This window comes from Mesoplodon mirus (genome assembly GCF_964341445.2).
Source record: "Mesoplodon mirus genome assembly, chromosome: 5".
In the NCBI taxonomy this organism is placed as follows: domain Eukaryota; kingdom Metazoa; phylum Chordata; class Mammalia; order Artiodactyla; family Ziphiidae; genus Mesoplodon; species Mesoplodon mirus.
Window position 1 is genome coordinate 157,852,177 of NC_138980.1, and position 26,266 is coordinate 157,878,442.

General features: G+C 48.7%; 1 protein-coding gene across 2 annotated transcripts in view; it reads left to right on the top strand.

Annotated features, from left to right (window-relative positions):
- Nucleotides 1–3,201: 3,201 nt before the first annotated feature.
- Nucleotides 3,202–26,266, top strand: part of MTMR12 (myotubularin related protein 12) — a gene marked incomplete at its 5' end in the record, with an annotated part of 66,754 nt that continues 43,689 nt past the window's right edge. For both annotated transcript variants that reach the window (XM_082621442.1, XM_082621441.1), the window contains one exon: nucleotides 3,202–3,369. In XM_082621442.1, the coding sequence (XP_082477568.1) occupies nucleotides 3,202–3,369 (168 nt within the window). The remainder of the gene's footprint in view (nucleotides 3,370–26,266) is intronic.

Consider the following 26,266-nt stretch of genomic DNA (forward strand, 5'->3'; position numbering starts at 1 on the left):
CCCGCGTCCCCTGCATCGGCAGGCGGACTCTCAATCACTGCGCCACCAGGGAAGCCCCACCCTCCATCTTTGACACCGTTCCTCACTTGCCGGCTATGATTTCTGAAACTGTATGGACGCAGTGGCTGCATCAAGTTTCCAGAGTCGTCACATTGCAAACCCATTGGATGCTCAAGAGCAGGATAAAGTAATTATTACACCACAGGATGATTTCAGGAAAATTTGATGTGGTGGATTAAAAGTAAAAGCCATGGGCTTCCCTGGTGGCGCAGTGGTTGAGAGTCCGCCTGCCGATGCAGGGGACACGGGTTCGTGCCCCGGTCCGGGAAGATCCCACATGCCGCGGAGCGGCTGGGCCCGTGAGCCATGGCCACTGAGCCTGCGCATCCGGAGCCTGTGCTCCGCAACGGGAGAGGCCACAACAGTGAGAGGCCTGCGTACCGCAAAAAAAAATTTAATAATAAAAATTAAAATAAATAAATAAATCAAAGCCATTATCTCTAGTCCAAGGATTGGGCCAGAGGTTAAAAACAAAAACAAACAAGGACACAAACAAAACCCCTTTGTTTAACAAGGTGCCACAGACCATCATCGGGAGAAGTCGCTTTTCTTCTCCCACAGTCCTGGAAAAGGGGTAAATTATGTCCTGCGTGGCGGGATTGTACTGTCAGGAGCACCTGTTCAGTCCCTGCTGCCTGCCAGGCACCGCCCGGATTACCTCGTTAAATCTTCATAACAATCCTCAGCCACGCTGACATAGTTATTATTGTTGTTATTATCATCCCAGACAGAATCACAGGCACAGAGCGATGAAGCAACCTGCCCAGGAACACAAATAATAAAGGGCATAGTTACGGAGCTGCCAGCCTAGGGCAGGGATGCCTGCTTACCCCACCCAGAGACATGGGAAGGGGTTGGGGGGCTGTGCCTGACCCTGATCATCTCCTTGTCAGTGTCCAGGCACCCGTCGGGGGGAGGGGGGGATGGCGGTGGCAGAACACAAGGCCTCCGGCTCACTGCTCCCCCTCTGATGATGAGGCCAGGTTGCCGCCCCGACACAGGTAAGCAGGAGTCTTAGGTTTGGCTGGGGAGGGCCAGGGTGCCAGGGCAGAGTGGGCACCCAAGAGGACTGCGCAGGAGCTGAGGCTCCAAGACCCCGGGGCTTGTTCCATCGGCCCATCACATCTCACTTAAAAAACACAAATTTGGGGGTTTCCCTGGTGGCGCAGTGGTTGAGAGTCCGCCTGCCGATGAGGGGGACACGGGTTCGTGCCCCGGTCCGGGAAGATCCCACATGCCGCGGAGCGGCTGGGCCCGTGAGCCATGGCCGCTGGGCCTGCGCATCCGGAGCCTGTGCTCCGTAACGGGAGAGGCCACAACAGAGAGAGGCCCGTGTACCGCAAAAAAAAAAAAAAAATCCCACAAATTTGAAGATAAAATGATTCAGAATTTGAAGGCCGCGACCGCAGAGCATTAAGCCCCAAGCCCTTCTAAGTGCGGGCCTGTGTGACTGCACTAGTTGCATGTCCAGGAAGCAAGCCCTGGACACAGGCACCCACGCCAACACTGAAAAGTCAGAATGTAACGATTTGTTCGGACTGTAAAAATCTGCCCTGCCATGTCACTTTGAAAAGTAAAAATTGCTGTGAAATATAAAGTGCTACTATTAGTCCCCACAAATAACTTCATTCCGGACACCTCCCTAAGGAGCGTCTTTCTTTATGAAGCCTGACTTGGCCTTCCTAAATAGAATTGACCACTCTTTTATTGTGCTCCTTCCTAATTTGTGTAATTATAATAACGTTCGGACCTTGGGCTTAGGAATCAGACACACCTGGGCTGGAATCCCAGCTCTGTCAGTGACCTGTTGTGAGACCGGGGCAAGTTACTTGTTTCTGCTCTTCTTCTTGAGGACTGGGATAGTGCAACTCTGGTAGCTCCAGCCATGCTGTACTGGATAGGCTGAAGGATGGCAATCAGGTTGAAATGAGACCACAGGACTTGTCCTGACCTATGTTTTCAAAAGTAAGCACATTCGGGGATATGGGGACATGTGTATGCATATGGCTGATTCGCTTTGTTGTGCAACAGAAACTAACACAGTATTGTGAAGCAATTATACTCCAATAAAGATCTATTAAAAACATATAAAAGCTTGAGAGATAAAAAAAAGTAAGCACATTCCTTTTCACTCAGATTTTATGTTTATTTGGCCTGGCTTTGGTGCGCGGGAGGGGGGAGGGGGCAGTCATGGAGATGAAGAGGGTAAAGAGCATTAGCCATTGATGAGACTAATGCTTACCAGGGTCTGACACGGAGAAAGTTAACTGCAAATATTTATTATTAGTTTTTTCCACTAGACTGAGTTTCTTGAGACCTGAAACTGTATTACTCATCTGTGTCTAACATAATGCTTGGTACCAAATGTCGAATTTAAATGAATTTTCTTTGCAATCTTCACTAAAAATGAGGGTTTTATCGATAACTTGGGAGGGTGAATAAAAGAAATCTCTTAAGGCCTTTTGATATTGTTACAAACGGAAAGATTAAAAACAAAAAAGTTTCAGAAAATGAAGTCGACAAGGCCTTTTATGATCAAACATTCAAACCTTCCCTAAGTGCCTAGCACTTAGTTTGTCTCATTTTTGTCTGCACTTAAAATAGTAAGCCCGAACATCATTGATGGGGGTTTGAAACTCATTCAATCGGTGACATTCGATACACTACACTTCCGGAAGTTTTATTCCAAAACGGCAAGGAAAAAGAAGAGAACGACGGCAGTGAACCAATGCTAACACCTTAGCGACCGCAGGATCACTTGGCGGCGGCGACATTCTTGCTATCCAATCGCCGGGGAGTCCGGAGAGAACGCTCTCTGGATTGGTCAGAAGAAACATCTGTCCAGGTTCATTCAAGTAGGGACTTGACGTGGGGCTCGGCCGGCAGAGCCTTCTGGCCAATCAGAGAACGCATGGGGGCGGGCTTTGCCGCAGGAGGGTGGAATGGAGCCTATCTCGGAAGGCGAGTATCCGCCAGGCAGACCGGCCTGTCGCCAGCGGAGGGGGCGTGGCCTCCGGCCGCGGGTTCCCGACTGCTTGGGCCTGCGCGCGGAGTGGGTGGGGCCCGCGTGCCTGGGCGGGGCGAGCGGTGTCAGCGGCGGAGCCGGATGCGGGCGTTGCCGCGGCCGCCGCTGCCCTGGGGATGGGCGGAGCCCCGGCCGCCAGTGCTGGTGGCCGCTGCGAGCGGCTGCCTCTGGTCCCGCGCGTTGCTGCTTCCCAGGGCGGCGGTATGCTGGGGAAAGGGGTAGTCGGCGGTGGCGGCGGCACCAAGGCGCCCAAGCCCTCCTTCGTGTCGTACGTGCGCCCCGAGGTGAGGGGGCGCCGCGCGGGTGGGGCGTCGGACTGGAGCGGCCGGGGCGAGGGGCGCCTGCAGCCCCTTACCCGCCGCAGGAAGAGCCACGGGCGCTTCCTGCCCGGGTGCCGCAGGGGAGCCGAGCAGAGTGAGGCCCCCAGGGGCGCGCTGGGCTTCCCGGCGGGCCCGGCTAGGGATCCCCGACGCGGGCAGGCAGGTGCTCGAGTGCAGGGCCCGGCTTGCTGGCGACCAGGTGAAGGGGCCCGAGCCGGGAAGGTACTGCGGCCCGGCACGCTCCTGGCTACAGTGGAGGGGAGCTGGGTTTGGGGCACCGAGAGAGGGGAAGAGCAGGGACGTCTGGACCCCCTTGGGGACCTGCCCAGAGCCTGCAGTCCGGGCGGGTCTGCCCTGCCCTTGGAATTTCTCAGTGAGTCTGTAGAGCTTGCTTATCTCAGCTGCTTGCTTCTAAGAGTGCTATTTGATGCCGCTGGCGGGATACCGTGCACTGCCTCCCGCTTCCCATCAGCACTGCAGGGAGAAAGTGTGGGTCGGTCCCGGCCTCAGTCAGCCTCTACCCGTTCCTTGCGAATTCCCCTCTGTCGCTTCTTCCCCCTTTCATTTCACCCCCTCACCATCACTCTTTCGACCCCCCTCCTGCTTTCCTCCTGGAGTTTTACTGTCAAGTTCATTCATTCATTCAGAATATATGTTTTGAGCTCCTACTCAGTGCCAGGCACTGTTCTAAAACTGCTTGGGGGTATACATCAATGAACAAAACAAAGATCCCCGTTCTCCCGGAGCTTATCTGAGGGAGAGAGGGGTGAACAATGAATAAAATAGGTATAAGTAAATTATATGGTATATTAGAAGTTGAAAGTATCATGGGAAAAGAAAAGACCTCCTTCTCCTCCTTGCACAGTGGCATTTGAGCAAAAACTTGAAGGATGCTTGGGATCTGAGGGAAGAGTCTGGAGTGTTGGAGGGCCATCAAGGAAACCAGCCCTGCAGAATCCAGTGGAGGAGGGGGAGAGTCCTAGGAGAGGAGGTGAGAGAGGTTACAACCTGTAGGCCTTGCTGAGGGCTTCTTGAGCAATAGCTCCCAATCCAAATGCCTAATTAGATGCATTTTCATTTTGGATTTCTGAAGGTTTTTTCCTGCTCCTCTCTCAGCATTTTCAACAGCAATGTGCAGAAGCATTAGCAGACTCTTTGGCTGTCTTCACACCTCTGTATAGCAAAGGCAGGTGGGCTGTGGATGAGAGGGCTTGATCAAGGACTGCTTCTCTGAGACCACCTGTGGCCTGAAGCCTTTGCATATGTATCTTTAAATTCAAATGTGTGTCTTTTTTTTCCAGTGGAGAGTACTCTTGAAATGGGTCTTATTTTTAGTCCTAATTTTTAAATAAAAACCACTTCCTCTGTAAGTGCTTGATAAGGAGTCAGGATCATCTTGCATATTCAGCAGGCTCTCCTGTAGTATAGAGGGTAAGAAATGTGGTCAGTTTCTCTTTGTGTCTTTTTTGATGGAGACCTGGTTGAAAGACAACTGATCTTTTATCCTTTCCTCTTTAGGGAGACTAAACTACAAGTGGAAGGTCTTCTGAAATGTGGCCAGAGTTCAAGAATGTTCCAATTTTTTATCCACCAAGAGCACATGTTGTAATTAGACATGTTTACCCTCTTTGCCCACAAGCTCCTGATATATTTCCTTTGAGGGATAATTAGGGAAGGGGAGTGGTTCAGCCCCAAAATAAGCCTGAAGTGGTCACATTTTTCAGATCCTTATAGTTGGCAGTTTTGTTTTCTTGCAAGAAAATAGTGCTGTGTAGACACTATGCTTCTTTGTTGAAATCTGTCTCAAAAAATAGTTTGTAACAGAGTATAAGGCTCCGACCTAAATCATGGATGGTTTTTAGAAGATAAGGGAATGAGGGAGTAAGGAGACAATTTGCTGTTAAGTACAGTATAGCTTTTGCTAGCTCTTACGTTATGGGAAATGCATGTGAGCAGCTTCAAGGTATAGCCTATGTGCCTCTGAGAGCACTGGGTCTGGTAACCTTCTCTTGACTCAGTAGGAGGAATCCTTCAGAACACTTTTCTGAAGACTGTCATTCTGCTGTTTCTATTCCTTTCCCTCACACTACCCTCATCTTTACTGCTTGTCACGTGTGTTTTCCTACCACTGTCTTCTTTGTATGCTCTTTGTTTTTGTTAGCTGGGAAGTCGCAATTTCTCACACACCTTCTTGCTGGTAGATCACTAAGCTTCCAGAACACCCTTCACGCCTTCACGGTGTAAAGTGCCTTATGATACCTGTGCCTGGTGATGAACTTGTTCTAGGCTGATCAGATCTTAGAAGATTTATCAACAGCTGCATTCTGTATGCCAAAGAGGCTATCAAGAGCCAGCACTTTCTATTAAAAACAGAAGGCTTAACTGGATAAAGTATTTGAACATGACGCTTTTAAACATGATGGCTTATTTTTTTTGTCTTGTGATCACAAAGGATTGGCATTGGACAGCCTAAAATGAGGGGTGGGAGTTAACGTCACCTGTTAAAATTGGAACTCTGCCACAGTAACTTGGCTCTTCTGTCATTGATTCTCCTAAATCAGTGAATGTGAAAGTTAAAATCCTGAACTGTAATTTAGGATCTTTGGTCATGTTTTGTGAACTCTGCCCAGAGGGTTGCAATCAGTAAATTGCGTAAATGGGAAGCTGATGGTTTTGGAAGCTCAGGTGAACAGGCTGGAGAGAGCTGGGCCTATCTTGGTGGTACCCGATGACTGGTACTTAAAAACATCTCAACACTTCCACCCCAGCTTAGCCTCAGACACAAGGTGCCTCTCTGCAGGGGAACCCTGGATGCTGAGCTGTGCTTCAGGGAGGTGTTTGGTTATAGTTTGGGTGCCAGATCCACTTTTCTTATTAAATAAAACACCTGTTTGAATTATTATTTCAGAAGTCAAAGTGTTCATTGTAGAAAAATAGGACAATATAGATAAGCAAACAAATTTTTTACAGAAAAATTATAAGCTTATTAACGACTTGGAATGTATCCTGTCAGATACGTGTGTAGGTGTATGCATATGTTTTTTACCAAAACGGGACTAATATTGCTGATCACATTATTTTGTAATCTGCCCATTTCACCAGAAATGTACATTGTAAATGTCTTTCTATGTCCATTGTTAACCTATAACTTCGTTTTAAATTAGACCCCTTTTCCTCAACAGAGACAGACAGTGTGATGGGGAGATGTTAGGTAGCGCGAAGAGCCCAAGAAAGTAGTGTGTTTTGTTTTTTTTAAAAATAAATTTATTTATTTGTTTATTTATTTTGGCTGTGTTGGGTCTTTGTTGCTGCACGTGGGCTTTCTCTAGCTGCGGCGAGCGGGGGCTACTCTTCGTTGCGGTGCGTGGGCTTCTCATTGCGGTGGCCTCATTTGTTGCGGAGCACGGGCTCTAGGCGTGTGGGCCTCAGCAGTTGTGGCGCGTGGACTCAGTAGTTGTGGCTCGCAGGCCCTAGAGGGCAGGCTCAGTAGTTGTGGTGCACAGGCCCAGTTGCTCTGTGGCATGTGGGATCTTCCTGGACCGGGGCTCGAACCCTTGTCCCCTGCATCGGCAGGTGGACTCCTAACCCCTGCACCACCAGGGAAACCCCAGTAGTGTGGTTTTTAACTGGTTTTCTAGTTAGTCACCTTCTCTGGTGCCGAATGACAATTCTGATTCTTTGAGACTGTCAGTTCTCTGCTCAGTTACCTGGAAATTGTAAGCACGAGTTTGGTAATTCATAGTGGTTAGAAATGCTTAGTGTCTGTACCTGGCAGCTTGTAAATAAAGGACCCTTAGGTGATCCTAAGAGAAAGTTCTGATTTAATAAGAGCTGGTTCCATTGTGATACGGGAGCCGAATAAAAGCCTCAGGGTGCTTGTGTGTTCTCTGAAACTAAGACCAGGAAAAATTCAGCTTTTAGAGTTTGCTGTGCTTGTGCCCGTGTTTGTGTGGTATTCCAAATATGGTTAAGATGTACTTTCTAGTTGAGTTTAGGTCAGCGCTTGACTTGAATGTACTAATCATAGTTATTAATTACTTAGTTGTGGATTCTCAGACTTGGAAGAGAATTTAAAGATGATCCACTCCACCCCTGAACTCTTCCTCTGTTATGTCGATGTGGAAATGAGGCCCAGCGGGGTTAATTGCCCTGCCCGGGGTACAGTGTTATTGTAGAACAGAGTTAAGAGCTGTCTCTGGAGGCCAGCAGTGCCTGTGGCTAAGCCAGACCCACAGCCGTTCAGGAAAGGTTTTATATAGATGTGGGGAGAAAAGGCAAGAAGAGACATGAACATTGAGAAGCGTCCAAAAAATCCAGATTTAAGAGCCGATTCTTTTTCCTTCTTATTGATCCCTCAGGGAAAAGAATGCATTCGATTGCCTCTTCCTCCTATAAGGCCATTTCTTTTGGTGGGGAGAAGTGAACCCACGATCCTGAATTCTTCCCAGAGATAGGACTGCAGGTATATATCAAAATAAACAAACCAAGAATTCACTGATATTCATTAGGCACTCCTGTGTCCCAGAAACTGCTTATCTCATTTCATCTTCATCTGTCTTACGTGGCAGATACTACCATTACCTCTCTTTTTTGTGTCTAGATGTGGAAAGTGAGACCCAGAGAGGTTAAGTACCTTGCTCAGGGTCACAGCTGGCAAAGGTTGGTGCCAGAATTTAAACTAGGGCCTTCTGACTCCAGGGCCATTCTCTTATCCCTCTATTTGTGAATGCAGGGAGTATCATTAGTGCTTATAGGCATGCTTATAGGCATGCCTGGTGCTTGTGTGCTAGAGTGCTTTCTCATTCCTGTTCTCTAGCAGCGGTTTCTTTCTTGGCTTCTGTTAGGTTCTTCACCAGGGGATTGTGAGCAGATATGGGGCTCATTGGCGATATGGTTAATTTGTTCAACAGATATTTATTCAGCACCTACTAGTACCAGGCGCTATTCTAGATGTTGGGGATCCAAAACAGATGAAATGATTGAGATTATTTTTTGGTGGAACCCTATGGTATTGGACTGCTAATTTTGATGACTTTGATGGATCGATGACAAGAGGAGATTGGCTTAGCCTAAAACAGACCTCCTTCCTCAGTCCTAGCAATAAAAAATACCTTTTAAAGCAAAATCTAGACCCATTACTTTAAGACTCTATAACTTTTTCTCCATTAATTTTTTTTTTTTTGCAGTACGCGGGCCTCGCACTGTTGTGGCCTCTCCCGTTGCGGAGCACAGGCTCCAGACACGCAGGCTCAGCGGCCATGGCTCACGGGCCCAGCCGCTCCGCGGCATGTGGGATCTTCCCAGACCGGGGCACGAACCCGTGTCCCCTGCATCGGCAGGTGGACTCCCAGACTGTCCCAACCACTGCGCCACCAGGGAAGCCCCAAACTAATTTTTTTTTTTTTTTTTTTGCCGTACACGGGCCTCTCACTGTTGTGGCCTCTCCCATTGCGGAGCACAGGCTCTGGACACGCAGCCTCAGCGGCCATGGCTCACGGGCCCAGCCACTCCGCAGCATGTGGGATCCTCCCGGACTGGGGCACGAACCCGTGTCCCCTGCATTGGCAGGCGGACTCTCAACTACTGCGCCACCAGTGAAGCCCCAAACTAATTTTTTCATGGCAGAATTTTCTCCTTCAGCTTAGAGGTCATCCATAGTGATTTAACAGGCCATTAAAGAGTGATTTAACAGGCCATTAAAGGACATTAAAAGTTCTTCCTGGGCCTCCCTGGTGGCGCAGTGGTTGAGAGTCCGCCTGCCGATGCAGGGGATACGGGTTCGTGCCCCGGTCCGGGAGGATCCCATATGCCGCGGAGCGGCTGGGCCCGTGAGCCATGGCCGCTGAGCCTGCGCGTCCGGAGCCTGTGCTCCGCAACGGGAGAGGCCACAGCGGTGAGAGGCCCGCGTACAGAAAAAAAAAAAAAAAAAAAAAAAAAAAGTTCTTCCTAAAATGACCACTTTCTTAGCTGTGGCTTGAGCCTGATGATCTGTCCAGATCTTCCGCTTTTTCTCTCCTGCATGTGCTTCCTGCGGCATCTCCCTGGGTCCCATCCAACACCACACGGCTTCTGCAGATAGAGCACCAAAGATGTCATGAGGCTATTGTCAAGCAACACTTCCTGCAGCCCATCAAGCAGCTGCCACACAGACAGCCCTCGTCTTAGCCAGCCTCTCTTCTGCGCCCTGCTTCCGTCTCTGAAGCTAAAACCAGCACTGCTGTCAAACTCTTAGGCTGTGGGAACCCATGCTTAGAAATTTAAAGTTCTAGATCCTTCTCTGAACATCCTCAACAGAACGTTTGATATCCTTTGACTACTTCCACGTGAAGCCGTTCTATGTCACAGTGTGCTTTAGAGAGAACTCAATTTTGGGGGGTCAGAAAAATTTTTTATCACTATAAAAGATGTATACCTTATTTTTATGATAAAGACAATGTTGCAGGCTTTGGACGTTAGAAAAATAAAACTACCCGTAATAATGCTACCCTAACCAAAGCAGTTATTTCCATTTTTTAGTTGTCTAGGCTTTATCTGTGTCTTATAGGGTTGCACTCATAACATGTGTAAAAACTTACAGCCTGCCCTGCGGTTGTTGTGTTTGGAGGTGGTACTGCTGATTCGTGTCAGCAGAGCAGAAACTTTGAGTCATTCTTCCAGCAGGAAGCCTCCCTCAGTTTCTCATCACGTTAAGCTTGTGACTTCTGATGTGCTTTATTTGGAGAACAGTGGGTTTGCAGTTTAATGAATCATTTACAGTAAACTTCTTGAGGTAGGTTAGGAGGTAGGATTGAACTGGAATAATTCTGCTAACCTCTAATATTCTGCTGCTTTGGAAGGCAGAAGAGAGGAGGTGGAAATGGAGAGGGACTCCAGGAGGGAGCGAAGCTGCCCGAGAACCGGAAGGGCCGCCGGGCTTCCCCCTTTCCTTAATCCCCTCCGCATGCCTGGGGTGTCACCCTCCAAGGAGAGCACACACTTGTCATCACTCTCCCTTGCTAGCTGTGTGTGAGGCCAGTCCTTTAAGCCTTGGTCATATTTCTACCCGAAAAGTGGGAATAATAATACCCATCTTATCTGATAGGTATATGTGAACATTTATGAATCTGAACTGTGACTGTGCACACAAAGCCCTCAGCAGAGTGCTTGGCGCCTGGGTAGCCTTCAGGAGATGTGGGCTTTCATTGTTACTGTTACTCAGGAGCCACCTGGATGGTTTCAGGAAGTACTTAATCGTCAGTCTTAGAATACAGGATCTTTCCCAGCTAAGGTATTAATGACAGTGGAATATTTAGTTGTCGTGGTTGTTGCCATGGTATCATGCCAGGAAAGTTCACTGTAGTAACTCTTTCTTAGAGTATTTTTCACTATCTCCGAAAGTTTCTTTTCTTCTTTTCTTTGTTCTTTTATACATTTGAGAATGATTTGATTATATTTAAAATTCCAAACCTAATGAGAACATTTAGCAGTTGACTTTTTTCATTGTTAACATTTGGCCTTTGACATTTTGCTCAATTCTTTCTGTGGACTTATTTTTTCTCTTCCCTCATTTCTGAGTCTCTCTATCATAGGCCAGATTTTGTCCATCACATCTGGTCAATGACTTACTTAAGATACGAGTAAATAAAATCAAATTACCTCTGGGAGTAATAATTCTCTTTACCTACTTCAAAGGCAGTGGCCAGACTGTGCTGTTTTGATTACATATGTAAACGCTTTTCCCTCTTGTGCCCCTTTGTCATTCTTTGTAGACCTGGCTGGTGGGCAGTCTTTCAGTGGTGGCATCTAAACCGTCACTTCTTTGCTTTGGGGGGAGAGAATGGCTTCAGCCACGAGAAAAGCAGGGCCTGTGTATGAAAACGCTGGCCACAGTGGTGAAATATTTTGAAGTCTACCTTTCCCTTGTGACAGATTGCCAACCCTTGTTTTAGGCAGCGGTCCTGAGCTACTCGGTTTTTTTGCTTTTGTTTTTGCTGAGACAGTTTTTTAAGATTTCTGAGAATACATTTGAAGGGAATGATCCCAGTTTTTTAGATGAAAAATCTCACTGTGTTCCTACCTTTTCTGCATATATAAAATTGAATTCGTGTTTTGCTTTAATTCCTTGAGATCCACTTCCCAGTGTGACTTCACCTCTCCGAGCCTACCTTTCCTCACCTGTGACGCTGGATGCCCATCTTCCCGGCAGGCTTATTTTGAGCATGAGAAGAAATACCATGTACACCCAGCTTGAGACGTGATACGTGGCAGATACTCAACAACTGCTAGATGCTTTTATTATTATTAACAATAACTTGAATCAGAAGAATTATTGAGTGTGTAACTACCATCTGCTAAGCACTGTGTTAGAATTAGGAATGAAAAAAAAATCGGCAGTCTGTGCACTCAAGAGGCTCGCATTCTGCTGGAGAGATGGCAAGTGGACAGATGGCCGTGACGTGCAGAGGTAGGTGCTGCCTGTTGAGGAGGGGGGAGCACATGATGCTCTCGGGCACGGAGGAGGGCCCCCCGCTGCCTCTCAGCAGCATCTGGCCTCATTGGAAGGTTGCGTGGGACTTGGAAAGGGCAGCGTTGACGTGGGCTCCGCTGTGGGGAGGAGGGGGAGGATGCCGTGGGCAGGTAGGAGGCACAATTTGAAAGGTTTACAGGTGGGTGGGGACAGGTGGTCAGACCATCTGTCCTCTTCCCTTATATAAGGTGCACACGGAGGTGCAGGGGAGGCAGGTGAAGAGTAGAATCCAGGGGCACCACTGGGACACGCCTGTTGTTCCCTACTTTCTGTGGCTGCTGCTTTACGCGTCTGCCTGGCTCTTGGTGAGCCTGTAGGCAGCTTCTCATTTGCCCCACTTCCTCTTGCTCCAAGATCATGGAAAAGCTACTGCCCCAAGGCTTTTAGCTCCCTGCCAGCTACTCGGCTGACCTAGTATTTATATAGCAGCTCTGGAGGGGGACCGGGAGAGGACGCACAGAAGGCAGCGCCATGTGTTTCTGCAGCTGCTGCTGGTCCCATCAGTTAGCTTCAGTGATAAGACTCTGACAGCCCCATGACTACTCCCTGACACCTTTCCTCGAGCGCTTGTGCACATTCCAGCGCCGCCCTCTACTTTCAGTGTGATATGCGGGTTAGGAGCATGGCTTTGGAATTAGAGCTTTGCTCCTTGCTGTATGGATTTAAGCTGGGTATGTAACTTCTCTGAGCCTCAGTTTCCTGACCTGTGAGATGGGAATGAAAGTAATAGTATGTAACCCATACAAGTGACGTTAGTCTTTTTTTTTTTTTTAAGATGTTGGGGGTAGGAGTTTATTAATTAATTAATTAATTTTTGCTGTGTTGGGTCTTCGTCTCTGTGCGAGGGCTCTCTCCAGCTGTGGCAAGCGGGGGCCACTCTTCATCGCGGTGCACGGGCCTCTCACTATCACGGCCTCTCTTGTTGCGGAGCACAGGCTCCGGACGCGCAGCCTCAGTAGTTGTGGCTCACGGGCCTAGTTGCTCGGCGGCATGTGGGATCCTCCCCGACCAGGGCTCGAACCCGTGTCCCCTGCATCGGCAGGCGGACTCTCAACCACTGCGCCACCAGGGAAGCCCCGACGTTGGTCTTAAGTGAGGCAACCCGTGGAGAGTTGCTGAGTCAGTACAGCTCGGCACGCGCTAAACACGTAGGAATTGTTAACTGATGTAGTTGCTGGTACTCTTCACCCCAGAAGCTGCAGCTGTGTGTCTTCATTCATGTGTTTGTTTCTTGGGCTACCAGAGCAGGTCCCGACAATGGCAAGACTTGACCTCCGTTCCCTTCGAGCATGTTCTTCGCTTGCACTCTCAGAGGCCTGTGTCTGGAGCCAGGGGCGCTGTCCCTCTTCTTGGACCCTGTCGCACCCACAGTGGGCGCCCTTTCCCCTTCCCCTCCGGCACCGATGTCTTTTTCACTGAGTTGTTCCATGGATTCCCTCTCTGTCCTCCTGTAAGAGTGTCTTCCCTTGTCTCAAGGGCTTCCAGGAGGACCTGGGGTTTGGGCAGCATGTTAGGTCCTGGGCCTGAAACTCCAGTTCAGCTCCACTTCCCTCCTTCCTAGCTGCTGCCAGGGGCCCCCTCCTTCCCCAGTCACGTGTGGTCCAAACCAGTCGCAGTCCCCAGGGTGCCCTTTGAGAGGGGCCTCTGTGGTGGTCTGTCTTCATCTCCATTGCCACTCTTCCTGCTAGCATCTCCTCTCATGCCCGGGACCACCGCCCACAGCTGCTTACCTGGTCTCTCCACCTGCCACTGCTCCCTTCTGCATCCCCCTCCCCGAGACACTCCTCCCGTCACGGCCAGGCTCCTTTCGGACGCAGCCTTCACGTGTCATTTTCCTGTTAAGAGTCCTCCATGCCCCCTGCCCCTTCCACTGTTCCAAATCTTAACGCACTTTCCAGGCTAACCCCAGGTTCTGACTGCTTCTGGTTTGTTGACAGATAAGTAGCTTGGATTTGGGAGCCCTGGGCTCTGGCTGTTTCTTTTCTGTGTGTCCTTGAGGGAACCCCCTCAACCTCTTTGGGTCTCATTTCCTGATTTATAGAGTTGGATTAGGCAAGTGTTTTTTGTTTGTTTGTTTGTTTGTTTGTTTTTAGCGATACTCGGGCCTCTCACTGTTGTGGCCTCTCCCGTTGCGGAGCACAGGCTCCGGACATGCAGGCTCAGCAGCCATGGCTCATGGGCCCAGCTGCTCCGCGGCATGTGGGATCTTCCCGGACTGGGGCACGAACCCGCGTCCCCTGCATCGGCAGGCGGACTCTCAACCACTGCGCCACCAGGGAAGCCCCAGGCAAGTGTTTTTAAACATATTTTGTGCAAGGAACTTTTTTTTCTTTTTTTAAACAGCGTAGTTCTTGAACAACTTTTTCAAAACGCACTGTCCCAAGTGCTGCTCTGGAGATTCAGACAGGCCCAAGGGGTGGGGAAGGGTGTGTGTGTGTCAGGGTGGGAGCAGGGACCTGCAGCAGGGACCTCTGTTCTTTCTGTTAACTATGATCTCTTCCTTCAGCCCCTGTTGAGAACTGCTATTTCAAATGAAATCATAAAGGAAACCCCAAAATAGAGAAAGACCAGAAGAGAGAGGGTACGAGAGGTACAGTGTGGAAAGCCCCAGACCAGGCAGTACCGAAGGCTCTTGTTACTCCAGCCTCTTTGCGTTCTCAAGTCTTTGCTCGTAACTGCCATCCTGCTTTTTGTCCGTAACGCAGGCTGTCCGTAGCTGTGGATTTTGGTGATGCTATTTGAGTGTTTATTCTCTACTCCTTTGTGTATAATTGTTCTATGTCTGTGGCTCATGTTTCCCCAACAGAACCGTAAGCTCCTTGAGGGCAGGCCTGTAGTGCTGGCCACTCAGTGTGGCCTTGCGGAGCTCAGGCTGGCTTCAGAGAGGGCTGAATGGACTGTGGCCCAGGGCCATCCCTGGAGAGGGCCTCAGAGGGTAGCTGGTGGGAGCTTCACTCAGAAGTCATTTTTTGTTTTTGTTTTTAGAATACAACATTTGAACATTTATTTAACTTTCTTTTATACTTACTTAGGGTTATAAATTTCAAATATATCACTTAATTTTTGTTTACATCCCTGTCATTGAAGACGACAAATGTTAACCAAAACAAGTCCCTGCAAAGTTACATGACCAAGGGCCTGGCTACAAGAAAGAACAAAGAGTTAAAGTCCATGATGTAATTTACCAGACAATGATGCAAGGAGCTAGCCTTCTGGCTTGAGTGGTGGATGGAGGAGAGTGGGCAGTGATTGTGGTATGTGCTGCAAAGAAGTACAAAGAAACAAAAATAAAATACATTACTGTGAGGTCGTTTTATTTCTCCTGCAGAGTGATTTGGGGGAGTTGAGGTTGAGAACTAGGTGAGGAACGTCAGTGTGATTGCTGACTCTGCTCTTGGTCTTTGTGCCCCAGGAGTCTGCTTTGGCCTGAGATGCTTTGCCTAAAAATACCCCTTTTCGCCGTCACTGTGGCGCTTAGTTTGGTAAACTGGTGACCTGTGTGGACACCTGAAACCCAGCTGTTCCCCATGATGTGTCTCCGGCTGCTCTTTGCTTCCTCAGGCAGCTCCCGTTCCAACAAGCAGCAGACAGACCCTCTCTGTTGGAATTAAGCCAGCTTTTTGTTGAGGTCAGATCTGTGGGTTCTGAGGCTTACACTGCTACGGTGGGTCTTACCATTTCCTCTCTAGCCTGAGGTTCTTACTGGGGAGAATGTGCTAAAGTGTTTGGATTATTTAAAGGCCTGGGGAATGCCTGGTAAGAGTGATCCTTGCTAAGAAGCATGAGTAATCCTTTCACTGCTGTTCAGTAAATGATGAGCTGTCAAAATAGGTGAGGGCTTTAGTTTGGATCTTGGTGAGCAGTTACTTTCTTCCTTCAAAAAGAAAAAATCTGAGGTAAGAGAAAAAAAGCAGTAAATCTAAATGTGAGAGAAAGGACTTAGAATGACACATTAGTAAGTTTTTTTTTTTTTAAACACACACACACACTGTATTTTATTTTTACAAGAATGAGTAAGTATTGCTTAGCTGTTGGGGTAACGGTGCTGTCTGAGGTTGTTGCCTATTTCCCTGTCCTGGAGACTTGTTACAGTTGAAGGGACACTTGATGGTATTATTTTGTAATAAGAAAAAAGTTTAAGATTGGCTGCCTAGGGCTGGGGGGCGGGGCTATAGGGAGAGACTGCTAATCGGTACCTTTGGGGGTCATGAGCATGTTCTAAAATTGATTCTAGCAATGGTTGTACAGTTCTGTGAGTATCCTGATAAACACCATTGCTTTGTATACTTTAAATGGGTGAATTGTATGGTATGTGAGTTATGTCTTAATAAAGCTTTTACAAAAACACAGTTTAAGAATCAGGACTAGGGCTTCCCTGGTGGCGCAGTGGTTGAGAGTACGCCTGCCGATGCAGGGGATGCGGGTTCATGCCCCGGTCTGGGAAGATCCCACGAGCCGCGGAGCTGCTGGGCCCGTGAGCCATGGCCGCTGAGCCTGCGCGTCCGGAGCCTGTGCTCCGCGACGGGAGAGGCCACAACAGTGAGAGGCCGTGTACCACCAAAAAAAAAAGAAAAAAAAAAGAAAAAAAAAAAAACGAATCAGGACTAAACTTGGTGTCAGAAGTCCTGAGTTCTGGCTTCACCACCTATTTAGCCCTGTGAGCCCAGGCACGTTATTTAACCTCTTGGAGCTTCACAGGCCTTATCTGTAAAGTGGGGATGAAAATTCCTTACAGGACTGTTGTCAAAATAAATGACGTAGAACATGTGAAACAGGACATAGTAAAACCTCCAGCAAATTATATATTTCCGTGTTTAAGTTAGACATATATTTTTGCGGATAATAGATGCTTAGTCTGAAGTGCTCTTGAGAGTTCCCAGCTCGCCCTGTGAAGTGAACACGTATTGTGACTGAGAACTGATTTGCATGATGAGTAAACAGCAGAGTCCTTAAGGAGTAGGTCCCAACCCTGTCCCGCATCTGTGGTCTTGTAACCTTGAGTCCAGACAGAGATCGTTAGTTCGCCTCTTACTGCATGTCTGCTCCCCTGGCTTCAGGCTGCTGTCGTGCTCTATTGTCAGAGTAGCTGTTGCTTGTATCCAACTGCCAAGGCAGTGTAAGGTTAGTAGAGTGGAGCTGTGGTCAGGGCAAAGCTGGTACCTGATCAGGCTGGCTCGGAAGGTAGCGGAGCCCCCTGGCCAGGAGTGGGGAACCAGCAGCCCTGGGAATCAGCTCCAGGGAACAAATCTTATTTTGCTTTCTCTAGCTTCCTAGGCCAGGACAGAAGATAGATTCACTTAGTCTCTAGTCTCTATCCTCAGTGATAAGGCTTCCGATTTAAAGTCTGTCTTTGAATGTGCCCCTGCCCTATCCATGAGACTAGAATGTGTTTCAGGAAGCCAGCTAACGGAGAGGTGTGGGAAAGGTCAGTAATACCTGCCACTAATCACATACTTAGGTAGTAATTTTTATTTATTTTATTTATTTTTAAAATAATTTTATTTATTTATTTTTGGCTGCGTTGTGTCTTGTTGCTGCGCGTGGACTTTCTCTAGTTGCGGTGAGTGGGGGCTACTCTTCGTTGCCGTGCGCGGGCTTCTCATTGCCGTGGCTTCTCTTTGTTGCGGAGCACGGGCTCCAGGCGCACGGGCTCAGTAGTTGTGGCTCACAGGCTCTAGAGCGCAGGCTCAGTAGTTGTGGCTCACAGGCTTAGTTGCTCCACGGCATGTGGGATCTTCCCAGACCAGGGCTCGAACCTGTGTCCCCTGCATTGGCAGGCGGATTCTTAACCACTGCGCCACCAGGGAAGCTCTATCTATCTATCTATCTGTCTGGCTCTCAGTTGCGGCACGCGGGATCTTTTAGTTACGTCATGTGGGCTCTTAGTTGCGGCATTCAGGATCTAGTTCCCTGACCAGGGATTGAACCTGAGCCCCCTGCACTGGGAGTGCAGAGTCTTAACTGCTGGACCACCAGGGAAGGTCCAAGAAAGCTTTGCAGAGGACTTGAACTATGTGGACAGTGGACCGGACGAATTGGGTGGGCAGAACAGGGGAGAGCGGACTGTGGGGTCCAGCGGCTGCACCGGGGCTGGATGGCGGGAGCGAGACTCTGATCGTGGGGGTGCGCAAGGTGCGTGCTGGCAGCTGGCAGGAAGAGCGGCAGCAGGGAAGCACGGGCGTGGTCGGACTCTGGAGCTGTTAAGGAAGCAGCTCTGGTAGGGCCGGAGTCCAGAGGACAGCAGGTTCGGCGAGGGGCGGGGGGAAATGATGAGCTGACTCAGAAATGTGAATTTGGAGGATCTGAGGGACATTACAGTGCATGTGGCCAGGAGGCTGTTTGGGGTCCAGATTTGGAGCTCTGAAGAGAGATCTGGAGTAGAGATACATTTGAGGGGAGGAGGGTTGTCAGCATATGTTGGGGGAGAGCTTCTCCAAGGAACAGAGGTCCTGTGCACCCTGCCCAGAAAGGAGATGAGAAAGAGAAGGGCCCGGAACGCATTTCTGCTGATTTTCAGGGCTCAGTCTAAGTGACACTTGCTGAGGGTAGCAGTCTTTGCTGGCCCACTCCGAACGCGGTTAGATGTGTCTGCTGTGTTCCTGTTGTGGCCTCCCGCACAGCGGAGCAGCGTACACGAGTCATTACTGTTGCTTGTGCTGTGGTCAGACTCCCGTGTGCTCTGAGGAGGTCGGGGCTGTGCCTTGTGTTCATATCTGCTTTTGCTGTGCTGGTACAGCAGGTGCCTAAGAAATGACAGTTCGGTCAATGAAAGAGTGTCTGAAAGGCCAGGGGGAGGAAACAGTGTCCCTGGGGAGGATGTGGTCGGCGGACAGAAGCAGATTTATTTTAGTGAAGGGCATGGCTCTAGACAAGCAAACCCAGGCTCAAGTCTCGCTTCACTTAACCTTGGTCAACCTCATTTCCCCCATCTCTAAAATGGGAACAGTAATGGCAGTTAAGAGTTGTAAGGATTAAGTGAGATGATGCGTAGAGAGATACCCTTCTGCAGGTGTCTAATGTTTATTGCACTGAATCCCCAGTTTTCCAGTTATTATTTTTTTGTCTGTCTAAACATCTTAAGGGCAGAAGTCAGTTCTTCATCTTTTTACACCGGGCATTTGGTAGTTAGGTCACTCAGGAGCTGTTGAAATGAATTGGTATCTATTGGCGGTGGGTCATCTTACACCTCTGAGTAACCAGACTTACAGCTTGAGTGCTGACTCACTGGTTTTGCTGCACAGGCTCATGGGAACCCTGTGCTTTGGGCCACGCCTTCTCAGAGACGTAGTTCTGAGAGGAGATCAGATGGACGCCTCGTAATTGCTGGGCCACCTGTACGAGGTGGGTCGCAGTGGGTGTGTCTCCTTTGGGCCAGAGGCTTGCTGGAGAATGGGTGGCAGTTCTCACGTCTCGTCTGGCACAGACGTGGCCAGAATAGGAGTGCTTCTGGCTGCGCGCGGGGCGAGTTTCTTAGCTGTGAGGGCAGTGGCAGCTGCGTGTCCTGGGAATTGTTGATGCTCACCCTGACAGCAGGAACAGATGTAGCTCCTTTTGACCTGTGGGGTAAGATGTGCGGAAACTGGAAGACTTGCTGTTATGCCCTTTATCCTCTTTTTAAGCTAAAACAAACAAACATAAAAAAGTAGCCATAGCATTGGGGTAAATGTTGAAATAGGAATTAACCCAAAAACTCCAACCTTGATCCTCCCACTCTGGCAGAACTACCCTCCATTTATGTTCATGCCGCTGTTCTAACTGAATTCAGGCCACTGAGATACCCTAGTTTTGAAGACTTGGACGTTCTTTGACCAGTGCCAGCAGTCTCTGCTGTTCTTTTGTCTCATAATAGCAAGCTTTGTCCACACTCAGATGGAGTAGCAAGAGGTGCTGCACAAGCCACAGGGATGGTGCTTAACGCCCCATTTGTTGAACATTTGCATCATTTTCAAATGAGTTCCTTTTCAGGCCTCTCGCAGAGAAAAGTCTCTCAGCATAACTAGTAGAACCAGTTCTGCTTGATTGTTAAGGACCTGTACTTTTCTAACCTTCTTTTCTTACACGTTGAGCATGATACTTCATTGGGGCCAGTAAGGAATTTTATCCCACGTGTCATAGCTCTGGAAGTACGATTGTGACCATTTGCTGATGAGGCAGCTAGGCAGGGAGGATCAGAGTTGAAGGGTAGTGGGATAGAAGGAGCAAAGGGTTAAGGGGGACTCCGGGCCCTTCGCCGAAACCAGGTGACAGTTTCAGAAGCTCCCGCTGCTCCAGAGAACAGGGCTAGTGCAGAGGCAGCCGTCCCTGGATGCTGGTTGAATTTCCTGTGAGATCCTGGGATGACGCCAGGCCCATCCACGGCACCTGCTCTCCTACAGTTCTTACTGGACAGGCTTCATGACTTCTAGTCTGTCTGGATTAAGACCACGTACATGACAGCCTTTAATGGAATGTTCTTTACAGTATGATGAGAGCATTTGGTGATGCCACCCACGTCAAAGCCCAAGCCTAGATATTGTCTCTTAATCTCCCTCCCATATGTTTCTCTGGTCCCTGCTGGAGTGTTTTTAAAAACCTCTCGTTACCTAAAGCCATTATTAATTAAATTCCTCAACGAAATCTTCTGAGCACTTACTGTTTGCAAGGCCTGTATTGGATTCTGGGACAATATGGCGAGCAAAACACCAGACAGAGGACCTGCCCTCAAAGAGTTTATAGATTGGTGGGGAGTTAGACTTACATAATTACATAAATAAATGTGAAATTGCAATTATGACAAGTGCTAGGAGGGAGAGATACACGGGGCTGGAAGAACGTGGAAACAGAGAGGGCTCCCCAGAGGAAATGACCCTTGTCCTGAGGTCCAATGGATACTTAAAATTCACAGGGCAAAGAGGGAAAGGAGACGCATTCCAAGCAGAAGGAACTTGGACTTAAGATAAGAAGCGGCTTGGCAGGTACGAGAGGCTGAAGGAAGGCCGGTGTGGCCAACGTGCAGCTTGAGGAGGAGGGTGGTGGGAGAGCAGGGTGGACAAGGAGGTGGGGCCCAGGCTGTGCAGGGCCTCCTTGCAGGCTTTATCAGGCTGTTGCCCTCCTCCCACCAGCAATCCAGAGCAGACCGTGTTGTGAAAGCATCACTGCCGCTTTAGGGTGAGAACGGATAAGAAAGAGGCAGATGCAGGTCGAGCAGGGGCAAAGCTGTTGCAGCGGTCCAGGTGGGAGGTGATGGTAGCTTGGACCAGGGTGGTGCTGTGGAGGTAAGAGAGGAGCATGGGCTGTGGGCGTATGTAATGGGCGGTACTGGTCGGCTTTGGTGATGAAGGACTGGGTACTGAGGGTGCAGGAGAAGGAGGTGTAAGGGGGGCCCTCAGGATGACATGCTCTTGAAGGGAAGCACAGGCTAGCCCAGACTGTACATAGCAGTGTTACTTGCGGCTGGAGCCTTCCCTGGAGTGTGGTACACCGAAGATTCCTGCTGAACTCTCGAGGGTTGGTTGGGGTGACACCCAGAGACTAAGGCCTTGAAGGACCCAGTGGCGTGAGTCCATAGGAGGTGAACTCTCAGCTGATGTTGAGGAAGCCCCCGAGTTCTTTCCCACGTAGCGGCCATTACTCCTGGGGGTCGATGTAGTTTGTTTTTTTTGCTTCTGTCGTTTCAGCCTCTCCAAAACCATTTTAGGCTTTCCCTGGGCTCTTTTATTGATGCTTGCTTTGACCTGGTTTCAGGTGGGTCTAGCAGATACATTCACTGATCTTTCTGTCCTGTTTTCATTTTTTCCTTCATTCCACAGAAGAGGTAGTGTGGCATCACGTAAGAACACAGGCTGAGCCAGCTACCAGGTTTGACTTCTGCTTCCACCACATTCTAGCCGGGTATCTGCTTCGTCTGCAGAGTTGGAGGTAACAGTGGCTCTAAGAGCCCTACTCCAAGGCTTGCTGTGAGAATTAACTGAGTTAATAAGTATAAAGCCCTTTCGACGATGCCTGCCACAAAGGCTCTAGAAATGTGTCATCATTATTCACCTCTCAGCCTCAGTAAGGGTTGGCCCTTGAAAGTAGCCACTTTGGCATTCATAGCATGGACACTTGTGATTTCTGCAGTCTGCAAGCGACCCCTGAGTCACGATGTAGTAATCTGTGATGTCAGTAAGGAAGAGATTTTTTTTTTTGCGGTACGCGGGCCTCTCACCGTTGTGGCCTCTCCCATCGCGGAGCACAGGCTCCGGACGCGCAGGCTCAGCGGCCATGGCTCACGGGCCCAGCCGCTCCGCGGCATGTGGGATCCTCCCGGACCAGGGCACGAACCCGTGTCCCCTGCATCGGCAGGCGGACTCTCAACCACTGCGCCACCAGGGAAGCCCTACTCTTTTGGTCTTATAGTGGGTTCAAAGTACTTTCTATTGCAGAAGAAAAGACACTAAAGGGCAGGACCTAAGTCATTGTAGAAAACAAATCCTATTAACAGAAAAGTTTCTTTTTCTACGACTTCAGATAGTACTGTGTAGTCCAAGTCTAACGGAATTAGGACCAACCTGGATGTTGCTAATTGCAGGAGTTTCTGATCCACAAAAAAAAAAAAAGAATTGAGAAGCCTCCTGAGTGGTGTCAGTTTAGTTTCATGTGGGAAACAGGACTGAGAGAGAAGCAGAAATTATTCTACTCAGAATCTTGAATAATTGTAACTCTTAAGTAGTATGTTGGAATTCTTTGTTTAGTCCTCAGAAGAAAGGAGGTGAAAAAAGCAAGGAATCAAGAAGCATAGATTCTGCTGGGTCCAACAATTGTAACAACTCCCATTTACTGAATATGTGTGCCAAGTGTTTACACCCGTTTCTCTTCATATGCTCATACTGAGGTGGTATTGTTTCCATTCACACAGGAGGAAACCAAAGCTCAGGTTAAATGGCAAGCCCACGTTCATGTCTGTAGGTACCAGAGCTGGGTTTGGACTGTGGCCTCAAGTCTGTATTATTTATTTTCAGTACATGCACAGAGAGAAGTTTGGAGAAGCCAGGGGAAAGACAAGACTTAAATTGTCAGTACTAGGCTGTGTTAAAAATACAAGTCTCTGCTTTAAAAAAAGGTAAATTTTGTTCTAAGATACACATGGATTCCCACCTAATATGTGGATGCAAATGAATTTCTCCCCTCAGATCTTCTATTTTAGCGGAGAAAACAGAGTATTAAGTGTCCATTTTAGACCAGTGGAGCAACTTGGAGGAAATAAAATGTTTGTGTTATGTCTTTTTAGCACTTGGTGCCAGATGTGATAGAAGGAAACTGTGTTTTGGAACCTTTAGGGATGTTATGTTGCCTCTTGGAATTTGCCCTTCTGGCTGGATAAAATTAAACCGAGAATAACAACTTCGGTTTTTGACTCAGAGCCCTTGTAAGCAGTGAAGGGTTGATGTGAACATTTATAAGCATCTTGGCCTACGAGAGCTTCATTGTAGAGACCCCCGCTCCATTCTTTTCAAGGTCAGTGATCATCTGGCAGGGCCCTTCCCTTTTTCTGCCTTTGCTGAGGGGCCCTAGGTCCATCACACTTTGGAGATGAGTGCATTCTGAATGCGAACTTGGTAAGAAACTAGTTTTTGAGAACCAGTGGAATGGAAACGACCAGGCTGCTTTGCAACCTCTCAGCAGATTCTCAGGAGTGTAGCTGATGTTAGCTTTCACACACTTTTGTCCTGTATGACGCAAATCCTTGTACAGTGGAGTACAGTTTTCTTAAGGGAATTTTTCTAATTTGTTCTAATCAGTTTTGTAACAGGAGACTGGTTTTCTGTTATACGCAATGGCTGTGATGACTTTTTTCTTTTGTGGTAGGAAACTGGAGACCATGTTTATTGGAACTAGGACACAGCAGCGAGGAATGTGGGCTCTGGAGTTAGTCGGGGCTTGGGCCGAACCCTTGGTTAGTGACTTATTTTCCTATAAAAGGGAAGTTCTTGAACCTCTTTAAGCCTAAGTTTCTTCACCTGTAAAATGGAGATAACGCCAGTCCTAGAGTTGTGGTGAGGATTAATGAGATACTAATGAAGTGTACTTACCTGGCACATCATAGAGCTTTATAAATGCCGGCTCTTATCATTGTAGTTAAAAGCGTCTGGTCGAAGTGGAAGCTGGGACTGACAGCTTGGGGAGGGCTTTGATTGCTGTGCGCAGACTTGGACACACCTGTCTTTACTGCTCAGCAGTCTTCTTCACTTTGTGATTTTCAGCAGTGTTCCAAATAGATGAGGTTGCTGCACGATCTGTGTTTTGGATAAGTAAAGTCTTGCGATTTGTTTCATGGCATTCGAGGCAGGGGCTCACATGCACTGGATGGTTAGATTATTTTTGGACGCTGGCTTGTCAGCAGCGGTGTATATCTTACTGCGTTATTCTGACCTCTCCTTTCCCTCTCTGCAGCTGAAGGAAGTCTGATGAATAGCGGCAGCTTTAGCAGGAAGTCGAGCACTGTTAGGAATCTTGGCGGTTTTTCTGTCACCCTATCCAGTGTTGAAGTTCCCACACGCTTCATAAGATACGTGACTCCTCCATGACTTAGCTGCGTGGCGGGTTTTCCCATTTCACAGATCAGTTTTTGGTCAGGAACTTGTTGCCAACATCAGAACGTATTTAACATTATTCTAGAGAAGAGGAGTCCCTACCTTTTTTTTTTTTTTTTTTTTTTTTGCGGTACGCGGGCCTCTCACCGTTGTGGCCTCTCCCGTTGCGGAGCACAGGCTCCGGATGCACAGGCTCAGCGGCCATGGCTCACGGGCCCAGCCGCTCCGCGGCACGTGGGATCTTCCCGGACTGGGGCACGAACCTGTGTCCCCTGCATCGTCAGGCGGACTCTCAACCACTGCGCCACCATGGAAGCCCAAGGAGTCCCTACTTTTAAAATGAAAAATGTGTACTAAGCTTCTGGGGCATTTTACAAAGACGAGGGTGAGTGGGGAAAATGTCTCCAGTCCTTTCCTTTTTTCTCCCAGGAAATGCTTCTGATGGATTCATTTTCATCCCTTTGAGAACATGCCATGTTGTGACAGTGTTTTAGAATGGAGAGCAGGTCTGTGGGGGTCTTCCTTTGCCATTTCTAGTGAGGGAAAGCCACCAGGGACCCTGCCTCCTTCCTGGGCGCGAATCCTCAGGCTCACGAAGCAGGCAGTGCAGCTCCCGCTTCCCTTCTCCCCTGCCAGTCTTACTCGTGAGATTGGTGGCTCTGACATTGATTCCTAATTCTGCGGCCCCCGATATATTGCACGTTGACATGCTGCGTGACGTGATTCCGTCATCTGTGGTTTCTCAGTTGTTAGTGCAGCTGGTCTAAGTTGATGCCGTTGGTGACAATCAGCAGAACCACTGTAGCTAGTTTTTGCTGATGCGGGGATCCATTTATAAAGATACAGGTGTGGTTCATGGAACTGTGGGCCAGAGGCGTGGTTGGGCCTCGCTAGAGCCTGGAAAGCCATGGAGTCCAGGCTGTGACTGCTTGTGTGTCTGGGTTGGGCTTTTATCTCCACGTATCTTCTTCACGTGTCTCATTCTTTACAGAACAGCTTTCTCTACGGCTCCATATTTGTGGCCAAATCTGCAAGTCTGTAGTTGAAGCAGCCAGTTTGATTAGCTTCTCTTGGCCCTTCAGCCAAATTAACGGGGAGATAAAATGATCAGCCGTTTGCGGGTACTGCTGTCTGTTAGCCCACGCAGGTAATGGGGAGGAGGTGACTCTCTCCTGGAGGTGGGGCACAGGGGACAGTTGTCTGGGGAAGGGGCGTTTGGGGTAGGACAGAGTTCTAAAAGATGTCTCCTAATTGTCTTGTTTATGGAATGTAAACAAAGTATATCACTAACCATTTCAAGAATTGATGTATGTAGGTAGTTTGGGGTAGTATAACATCTTTTTTTTTTTTTTTTTTTTTTTTGCGGTATGTGGGCCTCTCACTGTTGTGGCCTCTCCCGTGGCGGAGCACAGGCTCCGGACGCGCAGGCTCAGCAGCCGTGGCTCACGGGCCCAGCCGCTCCGCGGCATGTGGGATCCCCCCGGACCGGGGCACGAACCCGTGTCCACTGCATCGGCAGGCAAACTCCCAACCACTGCGCCACCAGGGAAGCCCTGGGGTAGTATAACATCTTTATCATCGGAAGATGATACTTCCTTGGACGTAACAGTACCATAGTCTTCTCCGTGCTGGCTTCAGTTCCAAGCACTAAAGATGATTGCTAGAGTTTTCTAACAGCTGATTGAATTTAATGAATAGCTTTGCTTTCCTCAGAGAAAGATGATAAACCTGTCAAAAATACTTGTGCTTTAATTTAGTTCTTTGTCAATGACAGATGATGAAAACTCACAATGAGAATTTCTAA